The sequence below is a fragment of the Pan troglodytes genome, chromosome 3 (genome assembly GCF_028858775.2).
Source record: "Pan troglodytes isolate AG18354 chromosome 3, NHGRI_mPanTro3-v2.0_pri, whole genome shotgun sequence".
In the NCBI taxonomy this organism is placed as follows: domain Eukaryota; kingdom Metazoa; phylum Chordata; class Mammalia; order Primates; family Hominidae; genus Pan; species Pan troglodytes.
Window position 1 is genome coordinate 65,992,081 of NC_072401.2, and position 15,546 is coordinate 66,007,626.

The 15,546-nt window shown below is 37.1% G+C and overlaps 1 protein-coding gene across 1 annotated transcript in view; it reads right to left on the bottom strand.

Annotated features, from left to right (window-relative positions):
• The window catches only part of LOC134809764 (uncharacterized), a 94,915-nt gene extending 80,051 nt beyond the window's left edge, over positions 1–14,864 (bottom strand). Inside the window, exon 1 of the mRNA XM_063808470.1 lies at positions 14,399–14,864. Within this exon, the coding sequence (XP_063664540.1) occupies positions 14,399–14,864 (466 nt within the window). The remainder of the gene's footprint in view (positions 1–14,398) is intronic.
• Positions 14,865–15,546: the final 682 nt, after the last annotated feature.

Sequence of the window (15,546 nt, forward strand, 5' to 3'; positions counted from 1 at the left end):
CCTAATGCTGGATGACGAGTTGGTGGGTGCAGCGCACCAGCATGGCACATGTATACATATGTAACTAACCTGCACAATGTGCACATGTACCCTAAAACTTAAAGTATAATAAAAAAAAAAAAAAAATTCATACCCCAAAAAAAAAAAAAAAAAAAAAAAAAAGAATCACAATCCATCTTGTATTTGGTAAAATCTTCCTTTTTTCTGAAAATCATTTACATACATATATATATATACATATATATAATATTGTTTATCTTTTAAATTCACAAAAAAATTACCATAATAGAAGACCAAAAGAGAATATGAATATAATTATGTCAATAGATTTTTTAAAAGCATTTTAAAAATGCAACATTTATTGCTGATAAAAACTGTCAGCAAACAAGAAACAAAAGGAAACGTTCTCTAAATGATAAATGTATTCTAAGTAAAACCTATAGCTATCACTATTTATCAAGCTATCTTAAAGGTGATAGAATTAATATTTTCCAACATTTTCCTCTTAATATCAGGATCGAAGCAAAGATTTCCATTCTGACCACTTCTCTCTTACCTTGTACTTGGGTTTCTATATGTGAAAATCATGCACACACACACACACAAAATCCAGATTTGAAAGAATTGTTTTTGTCATGGATGACATGATCATCAATGTGGACAATCCAGGGAATAAACAAAAATTCTATTAGATCTAATTAATGAGATTAACAAATTTGTAAGATACAACATGAAGAAACAAACATAGGGTATATTTATATAAGCTACAAAATCAAAGGGAAAGTAAATTCAAGATACCATATCCAATTGGATCAAAATACAAAATACAAATCTGACAAAATATCTGTTAAACATGTACTCTAAAATCAACACAACTATTTGAGGGAAGTTTAAAAATATCTAAGTAAATGGAGAGATACACCATGTTTATTGATTGGAAGACTCGGTATTTTTAGGATGTCAATTGTCTGCAAATTGATCTATAAGTTCAACACAATCCCAATTGAAATGGTGCCAGGCATTTTCTGAAATTTGAAAAGTTTATCCTGAAGTTTTATAAAAAAGCTAATATTTAGAATAGACAAAACAAATTTAATATAAAAGAATAAAGTTGTAAAATGTACCCAAGCTTATTTAAAGACTTATTACATATAAGTAATACGTAATAATTTTTTTATAGAAAGCTGGACAGTAAGGCCAATGCCTTACTGTCATTGAGCATGACAATAAACAAATAAATCAATGAAATAGAATAGATGGTACAGAAATACATGTGCACGGGCATGCACACACAAACACAGACACACACAGACACACACACACAAATATGGGTCACAAATTTAAGGACATAATCTAAAACAATACAATTTGTAAAATAAAACATAACAGATTTTCTAACTTTTGTTAGGCAATTATTTCTAAACTACAGACATAAAACATTGAGAACTAATATTCTGCAAAAGACTCAGTTAAGTAAATAAAAAGACAAATCAGAGACTAGAAAAATATCACTACGAATCACATATTTGATGAAGAAACAGTGTACAGAATATATAAAGAAACCTCAAAGCTCAGTAAAAACAAAATCAAAATCAACCTAATAAAAAATGGGCAAATATTTGAACAGGAACGTCACCAAATAAAATACACAACAAATAAACACTTTAAAAATGCACAATGTAATTAACAGAATGCAGATTGAACAACAATGAGATGTCATTATACATTTAGTAGATTATCTAACATTTAAGATTCACCATAAAATATGTTGGAAAAAATGAAAGCACTGAAACTCATACACTGCCGATTAAAATGTTAAATGGTAAAACCACAATGGAAAGCAGTTTGACCATTTCTTATAAAGTTAAACTTGCACTAATTATATGACCCAGCTATTCCATTCTCATGTCTTTACCCCAAAGTGTTTGAAGCTTAAGTTTGTTTAGAAAAAGTGTATATAGATGTTTGTAACAGGCTTATTTGTAAAAGCAAAAATCGGGAAATACCCTACATAACTATTACTTGGTAATAAATAAACAAACTTAGGTATTTTTATAAAAATTATGCTAATAAATTAGCGAATGAAGGAAGCCAGCCAAAAAAAGGTACACATTATAAAATTCTATTTACATAAAAATGTAGAAACTGGAAACTAATTTATAGTATAATTGCCATCCAGGGACAATTTTGTCCCCCATGCACCATTTATCTATATCTAGGGAATTTTTGGTTGTGATATAAAAGAAATAATACTTGCATCTGATAGTTGGAGGCCAGAGGTGTGGCAGAATACTACATAATGCACAAGATATCATCCAGTCAAAACTTAGTAGATGCTGCTCCTGAAAAATCCTTATCTATGGTCATCAAAATAAAAGAAATCAGTGGTTGCTTGCAGATACAGATAAAATTACAAAGGGGTATGAGAAAATCTGGGGAGCTAATTCACATGTTTATTATAGCAATGGCAATGATTGATTATAGGAGTCTATTCAGATATCAAAACTTATCAAATTGTATACTTTTAATGCATGCAGTTTATTCCATATCAATTATGTCTTACTGTTTAAAAAGCTACTATATAAGTGAGAATCTGAGTCTAGCAACAATATTAAATAATAAAAAATAATTTAGGAGACTAGAAATAGGAGAACAAACAGGATGGAAAAAACAAATAATAAATAGTAAAATGGCAAACCTAAACCCAGCCATAGCTGTAGTTATATTACATGTAATTATCTAATTGTCGATATTAAACATGTATATTAAAAGTGAGAGATCATCAGGATTGATGAAAAAACAAGACACAACAACAGGTGATGTGCTTTAAAGATTTAGATAAGTTGGAATTGAAATAACAAAATGTCATGTCATTAAAACAGCATAAGAAAACTGCAATGATCCTGTCAACCTCAAAGGAAACTTAAAGACATAGAGCATTATTAGGGATAGAGATACTTGGCCAGGTGTGGCAGCGCAGGCCTGTAATCCCAGCAATTTGGGAGGCCTAGGTGGGTGGATGGCTTGAGTCCAGGAGTTCAAGACTAGCTTGAGAAACAGTAAAATCCTGTCTGTACAAAAAATACAAAAATTAGCTGGGCTGGACTACATACCTGTAGTGCCAGCTACTTCGGAGGCTGAGGTGGGAGGATCACGTGAGCTTTGAAGACTGAGGCTGCAGTGAGCCATGATTATGCCACTACAATTGAATCTGGGCAACAGAGTGAGATTATGTCTCCAAAAAGAAAATATTAAGAGAGAGAGATATTTTATAATTATTTCATAATTGTAAAATAATCAATTTATCAACAAAAGATAATGATTACATTAAGCATATTTTAAATAACTGAATATTTGTGTGCCCTCAAAATTAAAATGTTGAAGCCTTAATTTTCAATGTGATGGTATTTGGAAGTAGGGGAGGCTTAGACAAGGTCATGAGAGTAGAGTTCCCATGATAGGATTAGTGTCCTTACAAGCAAGGAAAAGACTAGAACCCTCTCTATCTCTATCACAGGAGAATACAAGAGAGTAGCCATTTGGAAACCAGGAGGAGGGCCCTTACCAGCCTCACAAGCCAGCAGTTTGATTTTGGACTTCCCATCATCCAAAACTGTGAGAATTTAAGTGATTGTTATTTAAGCCACCCAGTGTATGGCATTTTGCTATAACAACTCAATCTAACTAAAACATATATAAAAAACTAATGAACTTAACATATATGAAGCCAAATTGACACTGTAAGGAGAAACCAAAAAATTAATATAAATAGTTAGAGATTTTTAATTTCTATTTTCAATTTATATGACAACTACCTACACACAGAAAATCAGTAAAGACATGGAAGAATTAAAGAACACTATCAACCCATAAACCTTATTGATGGTTACAGAACACTGCAAACTATGGTTGAGGAATTTATAGTCACTTCAAGCAGACATCATACATTCACCAAGATACCATATGCTGATTCCTTAAAAAGTAAAAAATTTAAAAGATGGAAAATTATAGCATATTTTATTTTCTTTCAACAATATAAAATTGAGTAAAAATAAATAAAGATATCCGGAAAGCACCAAATATTCAACAACATAATTTTAAATTACCAGTAGTTAAATATAAAGTAACAAAATATTAGAAAATATTTTGGTCTCGGGGGAGGAGCCAAGATGGCCGAATAGGAACAGTTCCGGTCTACAGCTCCCAGCGTGAGCGACACAGAAGACGGGTGATTTCTGCATTTCCATCTGAGCTTTGAAGAGAGCAGTGGTTCTCCCAGCACGCAGCTGGAGATCTGAGAACAGGCAGACTGCCTCCTCAAGTGGGTCCCTGACCCCTGACCCCTGACCCCTGAGCAGCCTAACTGGGAGGCACCCCCCAGTAGGGGCAGACTGACACTTCACACGGCCCTGTACTCCTCTGAGACAAAACTTCCAGAGGAACGATCAGACAGCAGCATTCGCAGCTCACGAAAAACCGCTGTTCTGCAAACACCGCTGCGGATACCCAGGCAAACTGTCTGGAGTGGACCTCTAGCAAACTCCAACAGACCTGCAGCTGAGCGTCCTGTCTGGTAGAAGGAAAACTAACAAACAGAAAGGACATCCACACCAAAAACTCATCCGTACATCACCATCGTCAAAGACCAAAAGTAGATAAAACCACAAATATGTGGAAAAAACAGAGCAGAAAAACTGGAAACTCTAAAAAGCAGAGCACCTCTCCTCCTCCAAAGGAACACAGTTCCTCACCAGCAATGGAACAAAGCTGGATGGAGAATGACTTTGACGAGTTGAGAGAAGGCGGCCTCAGACGATCAAACTACAAGCTACAGGAGGAAATTCAAACCAAAGGCAAAGAAGTTTAAAACTTTGAAAAAAATTTAGACGAATGTATAACTAGAATAACCAATACAGAGAAGTGCTTAAAGGAGCTGCTGGAGCTGAAAGCCAAGGCTCGAGAACTACGTGAAGAATGCAGAAGCCTCAGGAGCCGATACGATCAACTGGAAGAAAGGGTATCAGCGATGGAAGATGAAATGAATGAAATGAAGCGAGAAGGGAAGTTTAGAGAAAAAAGAATAAAAAGAAACGAGCAAAGCCTCCAAGAAATATGGGACTATGTGAAAAGACCAAATCTACGTCTGATTGGTGTACCTGAAAGTGACGGGGAGAATGGAACCAAGGTGGAAAACACTCTGCAGGATATTATCCAGGAGAACTTCCCCAATCTAGCAAGGCAGGCCAACATTCAGATTCAGGAAATACAGAGAACGCCACAAAGATACTCCTGGAGAAGAGCGACTCCAAGACCCATAATTGTCAGATTCATCAAAGTTAAAATGAAGGAAAAAATGCTAAGGGCAACCAGAGAGAAAGGTCAGGTTACCCACAAAGGGAAGCCCATCAGACTAACAGCAGATCTCTCGGCAGAAACTCTACAAGCTAGAAGAGAGTGAGGGTCAATATTCAACATTCTTAAAGAAAAGAATTTTCAACCCAGAATTTCATATCCAGCCAAACTAAGCTTCATAAGTGAAGGAGAAATAAAATACTTTACAGACAAGCAAATGCTGAGAGATTTTGTCACCACCAGGCCTGCCCTAAAAGAGCTCCTGAAGGAAGCACTAAACATGGAAAGGAACAACCGGTACCAGCCACTGCAAAATCATGCCAAATTGTAAAGACCATCGAGGCTAGGAAGAAACTGCATCAACTAATGAGCAAAATAACCAGCTAACATCATAAGGACAGAATCAAACTCACACATAACAATATTAACTTTAAATGTAAATGGATGAAATGCTCCAATTAAAAGACACAGACTGGCAAATTGGATAAAGAGTCAAGACCCATCCATGTGCTGTATTCAGGAAACCCATCTCACGTGCAGAGACACACATAGGCTCAAAATAAAAGAATGGAGGAAGATCTACCAAGCAAATGGAAAACAAAAAAAGGCAAGAGTTGCAATCCTAGTCTTGGATAAAACAGACTTTAAACCAACAAAGATCAAAAGAGACAAAGAAGGCCATTACTTAATGGTAAAGGGATCAATTCAACAAGAAGAGCTAACTATCCTAAATATATATACACCCAATACAGGAGCACCCAGATTCATAAAGCAAGTCCTGAGTGACCTACAAAGAGACTTAGACTCCCACACAATAATAATGGGAGACTTTAACACCCCACTGTCAACATTAGACAGATCAACGAGACAGAAAGTCAACAAGGATACCCAGGAATTGAACTCAGCTCTGCACCAAGCGGACCTAATAGACATCTACAGAACTCTCCACCCCAAATCAACAGAATATACATTTTTTTCAGCACCACACCACACCTATTCCAAAATTGACCACATAGTTGGAAGTAAAGCTCTCCTCAGCAAATCTAAAAGATCAGACATTATAACAAACTGTCTCTCAGACCACAGTGCAATCAAACAAGAACTCAGGATTAAGAAACTCACTCAAAACCGCTCAACTACATGGAAACTGAACAACCTGCTCCTGAATGACTACTGGGTACATAACAAAATGAAGGCAGAAATAAAGATGTTCTTTGAAACCAACGAGAACAAAGACACAACATACCAGAATCTCTGGGACACATTCAAAGCAGTGTGTAGAGGGAAATTTATAGCACTAAATGCCCACAAGAGAAAACAGGAAAGATCCAAAATTGACACCCTGACATCACAATCAAAAGAACTAGAAAAGCAAGAGCAAACACATTCAAAAGCTAGCAGAAGGCAAGAAATAACTAACATCAGAGCAGAACTGAAGGAAATAGAGACACAAAAACGCCTTCAAAAAATTAATTAATCCAGGAGCTGGTTTTTTGAAAGGATCAACAAAATTGACAGACCACTAGCAAGACTAATAAAGAAGAAATGAGAGAAGAATCACATACACACAATAAAAAATGATAAAGGGGATATCACCACTGATCCTACAGAAATGCAAACTACCATCAGAGAATACTACAAACACCTCTACGCAAATAAACTAGAAAATCTAGAAGAAATGGATACATTCCTCGACACATACACCCTCCCAAGACTAAACCAGGAAGAAGTTGAATCTCTGAATAGACCAATAACAGGCTCTGAAATTGTGACAATAATCAATAGCTTACCAACCAAAAAGAGTCCAGGACCAGATGGATTCAAAGCCGAATTCTACCAGAGGTACAAGGAGGAACTGGTACCATTCCTTCTGAAACCATTCCGATCAATAGAAAAAGAGGGAATCCTCCCTAACTCATTTTATGAGGCCAGCATCATTCTGATACCAAAGCCTGGCAGAGACACAACCAAAAAAGAGAATTTTAGACCAATATCCTTGATGAACATTGATGCAAAAATCCTCAATAAAATACTGGCAAACCGAATCCAGCAACACATCAAAAAGCTTATCCGCCATGATCAAGTGGGCTTCATCCCTGGGATGCAAGGCTGGTTCAATATACACAAATCAATAAATGTAATCCAGCATATAAACAGAACCAAAGATAAAAACCACATGATTATCCCAATAGATGCAGAAAAGGCCTTTGACAAAATTCAACAACACTTCATGCTAAAAACTCTCAATAAATTAGGTATTGATGGGACGTATCTCAAAATAATAAGAGCTATCTATGACAAACCCACAGCCAATATCATACTGAATGGGCAAAAACTGGAAGCACTCCCTTTGAAAATTGGCACAAGACAGGGATGCCCTCTCTCACCACTCCTATTCAACATAGTGTTGGAAGTTCTGGCCAAGGCAATTAGGCAGGAGAAGGAAATAAAGGGTATTCAATTAGGAAAAGAGGAAGTCAAACTGGCCCTGTTTGCAGATGACATGATTGTATATCTAGAAAAGCCCATTGTCTCAGCCCAAAATCTCCTTAAGCTGATAAGCAACTTCAGCAAAGTCTCAGGATACAAAATCAATGTGCAAAAATCACAAGCATTCTTATACACCAATAACACACAAACAGAGAGCCAAATCATGAGTGAACTCCCATTCACAATTGCTTCAAAGAGAATAAGATACCTAGGAATCCAACTTACTAGGGACGTGAAGGACCTCTTCAAGGAGAACTACAAACCACTGCTCAATGAAACAAAAGAGGATACAAACAAATGGAAGAACATTCCATGCCCATGGGCAGAAAGAATCAATATCATGAAAATGGCCATACTGCCCAAGGTCATTTATACATTCAATGCCATCCTCATCAAGCTACCAATGACTTTCTTCACAGAATTGGAAAAAACTACTTTAAAGTTCATATGGCACCAAAAAAGAGCCCGCATCACCAAGTCAATCCTAAGCCAAAAGAACAAAGCTGGAGGCATCATGCTACCTGACTTCAAACTATACTACAAGGCTACAGTAACCAAAACAGCATGATTTTGGTTTCAAAACAGAGATATAGATCAATGGAACAGAACAGAGCCTTAAGAAATAACGTTGCATATCTACAACTATCTGATCTTTGACAAACCTGAGAAAAACAAGCAATGGGGAAAGGTTTCCCTATTTAATAAATGGTGGGAAAACTGGCTAGCCATATGTAGAAAGCTGAAACTGGATCTCTTCCTTACACCTTATACAAAAATTAATTTGAGATGGATTAAAGACTTACATGTTAGACCTAAAACCATAAAAACCCTAGAAGAAAACCTAGGCATTACCATTCAGGACACAGGCATGGGCAAGGACTTCATGTCTAAAACACCAAAAGCAATGGCAACAAAAGACAAAATTGACAAATGGGATCTAATTAAACTAAAGAGCTTCTGCACAGCAAAAGAAACTACCATCAGAGTCAACAGGCAACCTACAAAATGGGAGAAAATTTTCACAACCTACTCATCTGACGAAGCGCTAATATCCAGAATCTACAATGAACTCAAACAAATTTACAAGAAAAAAATCAAACAACACCATCAAAAAGTGGGTGAAGGACATGAACAGACACTTCTCAAAAGAAGACATTTATGCAGCCAAAAAACACATGAAAAAATGCTCATCATCACTGGCCATCAGAGAAATGCAAATCAAAACCATAATGAGATACCATCTCACACCAGTTAGAATGGCAATCATTAAAAAGTCAGGAAACAACAGGTGCTGGAGAGGATATGGAGAAATAGGAACACTTTTACACTGTTGGTGGGACTGTAAACTAGTTCAACCATTGTGGAAGTCAGTGTGGCGATTCCTCAGGGATCTAGAACTAGAAATACCATTTGACCCAGCCATCCCATTACTGGGTATATACCCAAAGGATTATGAAACATGCTGCTATAAAGACACATGCACACGTATGTTTATAGCAGCACTATTCACAATAGCAAAGACTTGGAACCAACCCAAATGTCCAACAATGATAGACTGGATTAAGAAAATGTGTAAGTATTCCACATATACACCATGGAATACTATGCAGCCATAAAAAAGGATGAGTTCATGTCCTTCGTAGGGACATGGATGAAGCTGGAAACCATCATTCTCAGCAAACTGTCGCAAGGACAAAAAACCAAACACTGCATGTTCTCACTCATAGGTGGGAATTGAGCAGTGAGAACACATGGACACAGGAAGGGGAACATCACACTGGGGACTGTTGTGGGGTGGGGGGAGTGGGGAGGGATAGCATTAGGAGATATACCTAATGCTGAATGATGAGTTAATGGGTGCACCACACCAACATAGCACATGTATACACATGTAAGAAACCTGCACATTGTGCACATGTACCCTAAAACTTTAAGTATAATAATAATAAAATACATAAATAAACAAATAAATAAATGCTGAATAAATGAATGAATGCATACCAAAAAAAAAGCAATGCAATATACATCCTTCTTTTCATCTACACATGACACATAGTCTAACATAAACCCCACAATCAGCCATAAAACAATTCTCAGCAAATTAAAAAAAAAAATCATACCAACTACACTCTTGGACCACAGAATATTAAAAGTATAAGCCAATATCAAGAATATTGCTCAAAACCAAACAATAATGTCATAATTAAACAAACTGCTTTTTAATGACTTCTGGGCAAAAAAATGAAATTAAGGCAGAAAAAAATAATTATTTGAAATTAATGAAAAAGAATGCAACATCCAGAAACTCTGGGACACAGCTTGAGAGGAAAGTTTATAGTGCTAAATGCCCACATGAAAAAGAATGATTTAATCTAACATAACATCACACCTTGAGGAACTAGAAAAACAAGAGCAAACCAACCACAAAGCTAGCAGAAGACAAGAAATAACCACAGAGATAAACTGAACTGAACAAAACTGACATGCCCAAAAACATACAAAAAATCAACACCAAAAGTTTGTTCTTTGAAAAAATAAAATAAAATAGATAAACCACTGACTAATGAAGAAAAAAAAGAAAGGCAGATAAACACAATCTGAAATGACAAAGAGGACAGTATTGCTGACCTCATGGGAATACAAAAGAAAAAAAAAAAAAGAGAGACTATTACAAACACTTCCATGCACATACTAGAAAACCCAGAAGAAATGGACAAATTATTGGGAACATACAACTTCCAATGACTGAACCAGAAATAAATTAAATCCCTGAACACACCAAAAATGAGTTCTGAAATTGAATAAGTAATAAAAAGGCTACCAACAAGAAAAATCTCAAGACTAGATGGATTCACAGCTGAGTTTTGTCAGACATATAAATAAGAGCTGGTACCACCATTTCTACTGAAACTACTTCAAAAAATTGAGGAGCAGGGATTCTTTTCTAACTCATGCCATGAGGCCAGCATCATTCTGGTATCAAAACCTGGCAAAGGCACAATAAAAAGATAAAATTTCAGGTCAATATCCTTGATGAACCTTGATGCAAAAATCCTCAACAAATTATCAACAAACTGAATTGAGCAGCCCTTCAAAAAGTGAATCCACCATGATTAAGTAGGCTTTTTCTCTGAGATGTTAGCTTGGTCTAACATACACAAATCAACGAATGTGATTCATCACATAAACAGAGCTAAAAACAAAAACCACATGGTCATCTCAATAGATGCAGAAAAGCTTTCTACAAAATTCAGCATCTCTTCTTGTTAAAAACCCTCAGCAAACTAGGCATTGAAGGAATATATCTCAAAATAATAAGAGCCATCTAAGACAAACTCATAGCCAACAACCTACTGAATGAACAAAAGCTAGATGCATTCCCGTTGAGAAACAGAACAAGACAAGGATGACATTTTCAACACTCCAATTAAACATAGTGCTGGAAGTCCTAGCCAAGCAATCAGGCAAGAGAAAGAAATAAAAGGCACCCGAATAGTAAGTCAAGAAGTCAAGCTATCTCTGTTTGTGCAACATGATTTTATACCTAGAAAAGCCCATAGTCTCTGCCCAAAAGCTCCTGTGTTTGATAAGCAATTTCAGCAAAGCTTCTAGATACAAAATCAGAAAAATCAGTACCATTTATATACACCAATAACACTCAAGCCTAGTGTGAAATCAAGAATACAATCCCATTCACAATAGCAGCAATAACAAAAAATAAAATATCAAATATATAGGAAAACAGGTGACCAGGGAGGTGAAAGATCTCTACAATAAAAACTAAAAAACATTGCTGAAAGAAATCAGAGATGACACAAACAAATGAAAAAAAGTTTTATGCTCATGGATAGAAAAAAATCACTATTGTTTAAAAGGCCATACTGTACAAAGAAATTTTCAAATTTAATGCTATTCCTTTGAAACCACCAATGGCATTATTTACAGAATTAGAAAAAAAAGCTATTATAAAATTCATGTAAAACCACAAAAGAGTCCAAAGAGCCTAAGCAATTCAAAGCAGAAAGAGCAGAGGTGGAGATATCATAATACACAACTTCAAACTATACTGAAAGGCTTTAGTCACCAAAATATTATAGCATGGTACTGGTACAAAAATAGACACATAGAACAATGGAACAGAATAGAGAACCTGGAAAGAAAGCCACACACGTACAACCATCTGATTTTTGACAAAGCCAACAAAAACAAGCAACAGGGAAATGACTCCCTATTCAACTAATGGTGCAGAGATAACTGGCAAGCCATATGCAAAAGATTGACACTGGACCTCTTCCTTACATCATATACAAAAATCAACTCAATTTGGGTTACAGATTTACATGTAAAACCTAATTACTGTAAAACCCCATGAACTAAACCTAGAACTATTTTTAGACATAGGCCCTGAGAAAGATTTTATTTAAAAATTAACAAAATTAACTGCAACAAAAACAAAAATGACAAATAGGATCTGATTAAACTAAACAGTTTCTGCACAGAAAATTAAATTACTCAACAGGGTAAATAGTCCACAGAATGGGAGAAAATATTTACAAACTATGCAACTGACAAAGGTCTAATTTCCAGAATCTATAAGGAACTTCAACAAATTAACAAGCAAAAACAACCTCATTAAAAAGTGGGCAAAGGACAAGAGCCCACACTTTTCAAAAGAAGATATATATGGGCCAAAAAACATGAAAAAATACTCAACATCACTAATATTCAGAGAAATGTAAACCAAAACAGTAATGAGATACTATCTCACACTAGTCAGAATGGCTATTACTAAAAAGTTAAAATACAATAGCTGCTGGTGAGGCTGCAGAGAGAAAGTAATGCTTATACACTGTTGGTGAGAATGTAAATTAGTTCAGCCACTGTTGAAGGCAGTTTGGCAATTTCTCAAATAACATAAAGTAGAACTACCATTTGACCCCAAAAACCCATTTTTGGGTCTATATCCAAAGAAATATAAGTCATTTTACCATAAGGATGCATGCACATGTGAGCTCACTGCAGTGGTATTCTCAAAAGCAAATACATGAAATGTACATAAATGCCCATGAATGGTAGACTGGGTAAAAAAAAAAAAAAAAGTGGTATGTATATGTCATAGAATACTACACAGCCATAAAAAGACTGAGATAATGTCCTTTACAGCAACATGGGTGGAGCTGGAGGCCATTATCTTAACACAGAAACAGAAAAACATATACTGCAGGTTCTCATTTGTAAGTGGGACCTAAACACTGAGTATACATGAACACGAAGAAGGGGAAAACAGACACTGGGACCTACTTGAGAGTAGGGAGTGGGAGGAGGGTGAGAATCATAAAACCACCTACTGGGTCCTATGCTTACTACTTGGGTAATGAAATAAAATGTATACCAAACTTCCATGATACTCAATTTTTCTATAGAACCATCCTACACGTACTCCTGAAACAAAAGAAGTTAAGGGAAAAAAAAGCGTTTTCTGAGTGTAGTTGGATTTCAGATAGCAAGTCTTTCTTGCTTGACTAAATCCTGGTCTGGTTTTCAATAAGTATTAAACTTTTTTCCATATTGATGCATAAAATGAAATTAACACTTGATCACTCATACATTAAATACATGATAGTAAATATTCACTAATTGTATCTGCTGCATCACTCCACCTCTTTTTCTAATTTATTTAATTACTATAAATGAGACTTTAAAGATCGTGAAATACTTAGGAGTCCAATCTTCCAGTTTCTTCACTTTTTTAATATAAATTCAACTTCTCATTAGTTTAATTTGTTCGTAAGTGATATATATGCATATGTTTATATTTGTCTAGTAGAGCACACATTTTTTAGCATAAAAAATTTTAACGTGAATTTCTTGGTACATAGTATGTCATTACCATTACCATCCTCAGCATTAGCACTATTGACACTTTTTTATTTGCATTATAATTCCTTTTTGTTGCTCTCTAATTCTTAACTTTTTTTTTTTTTTTTACAGAGATTGTATGTGTAACTATGTACCCTTGTTCTCCATCATAAACTTCATTTTGTTGTAGGCAACAAGTACTCCAAATAATGATTGGATGAAAGGTTTTAGAATTGACAATAATTGATCCTATGTAAGAATTTAAACTTTAAACCTATTAAAGAATTTAAACTTGTTTTTCCTACTTTCCCATTTAAATATTACATAGCTGTAAATATTACACAGCTTTAAGAAGCAATTTTTTGTTTCACTGAGGAGATTCTACATTATTAAAATACGCTAATACATTAACCTATGCTACTACAGCCATATTTTGCTGTATTTTTCCATGGAGATTGTCATATTGTTTAGTGACTATTACAGTTGGGGCTATTAGGTGCTTGAGGTTGTCAACAAAAAGCCATAAAGACACTGAAATGTAAGTCATGCATCATAAAACTTCTTTAGTTTTATATCATAAAACATTGCATTTTCTAAAGATGATTTTCATTACTGAAAAATAAGAGTCTAATACTAATTTTATCTTAATTACAACATGAATTATAGGTTCTAAAAATCAAATGCTTAAAATAAGTACCTAGTTTCCTCTTGGTAAAGAAATGAGAGGTGACAGCGTGCTGGCAGTCCTCACAGCCCTTGCTGGCTTTCGGCGCCTCCTCTGCCTGGGCTCCCGCTTTGGCGGCACATGAGGAGCCCTTCAGCCCACCACTGCACTGTGGGAGGCCCTTTCTGGGCTGGCCAAGGCCGGAGCCGGCTCCCTCAGCTTGCAGGGAGGTGTGGAGGGAGAGGCGCCAGCGGGAACCCGGGCTGCGCGCGGCGCTTGCAGGCCAGCTGGAGTTCTGGGTGGGCGTGGGCTTGACGGGCGTCGCACTCGGAGCAGCCAGCCGGCCCTGCCGGCCCCGGGCAATGAGGGGCTTAGCACCCGGGCCACCGGCTGTGGAGGGTGTACCAGGTCCCGCAGCCCCACCGGCTCTGCGCTCGATTTCTCGCCTGGCCTTCGCTGCCTTCCCGCAGGGCAGTGCTCGGGACCCGCAGCCCGCCATGCCTGAGCCTCCCACCCCCTCCACGGGCTCCTGTGCGGCAGGAGCCTACCCAGCGAGCCCCGGCCCCTGCTCCCCGGCGCCCAGTCCCATCAACCACCCAAGGGCTGAGGAGTGCGGGCGCACCACACGGGACTGGCACACAGCTCCACCTGCAGCCCAGGTGCGTGATCCACTGGGTGAAGCCAGCTGGGCTCCTGAGTCTGGCGGGAAGGTGGAGAACCTTTATGTCTAGCTCAGGGATTGTAAATACACCAATTGGCACTCTGTATCTAGCTCAAGGTTTGTAAACACACCAATCAGCACCCTATGCCTAGCTCAGGGTTTGTGAATGCACCAGTCGACACTCTGTATCTAGCTACTCTGGTGGGAACTTGGAGAACCTTTGTGTGGACACTGTATCTAGCTAATCTGGTGGGGACGTGGAGAACCTTTGTGTCTAGCTCAGGAATTGTAAAGGCACCAATCAGTGCCCTGTCAAAACAGACCACTGGGCTCTATCAATCAGCAGGATGTGGGTGGGGTCAGATAAGAGAATAAAAGCAGGCTGCCGGAGCCAGCAGTGGCAACCCACTGGGGTTCCCTTCCACAATGTGGAAGGTTTGTTTGCTTTTTGCAATAAATCTTGCTACTGCTCACTCTTTGGGTACACACTGCCTTTATGAGCTGTAACACTCACCGCGAA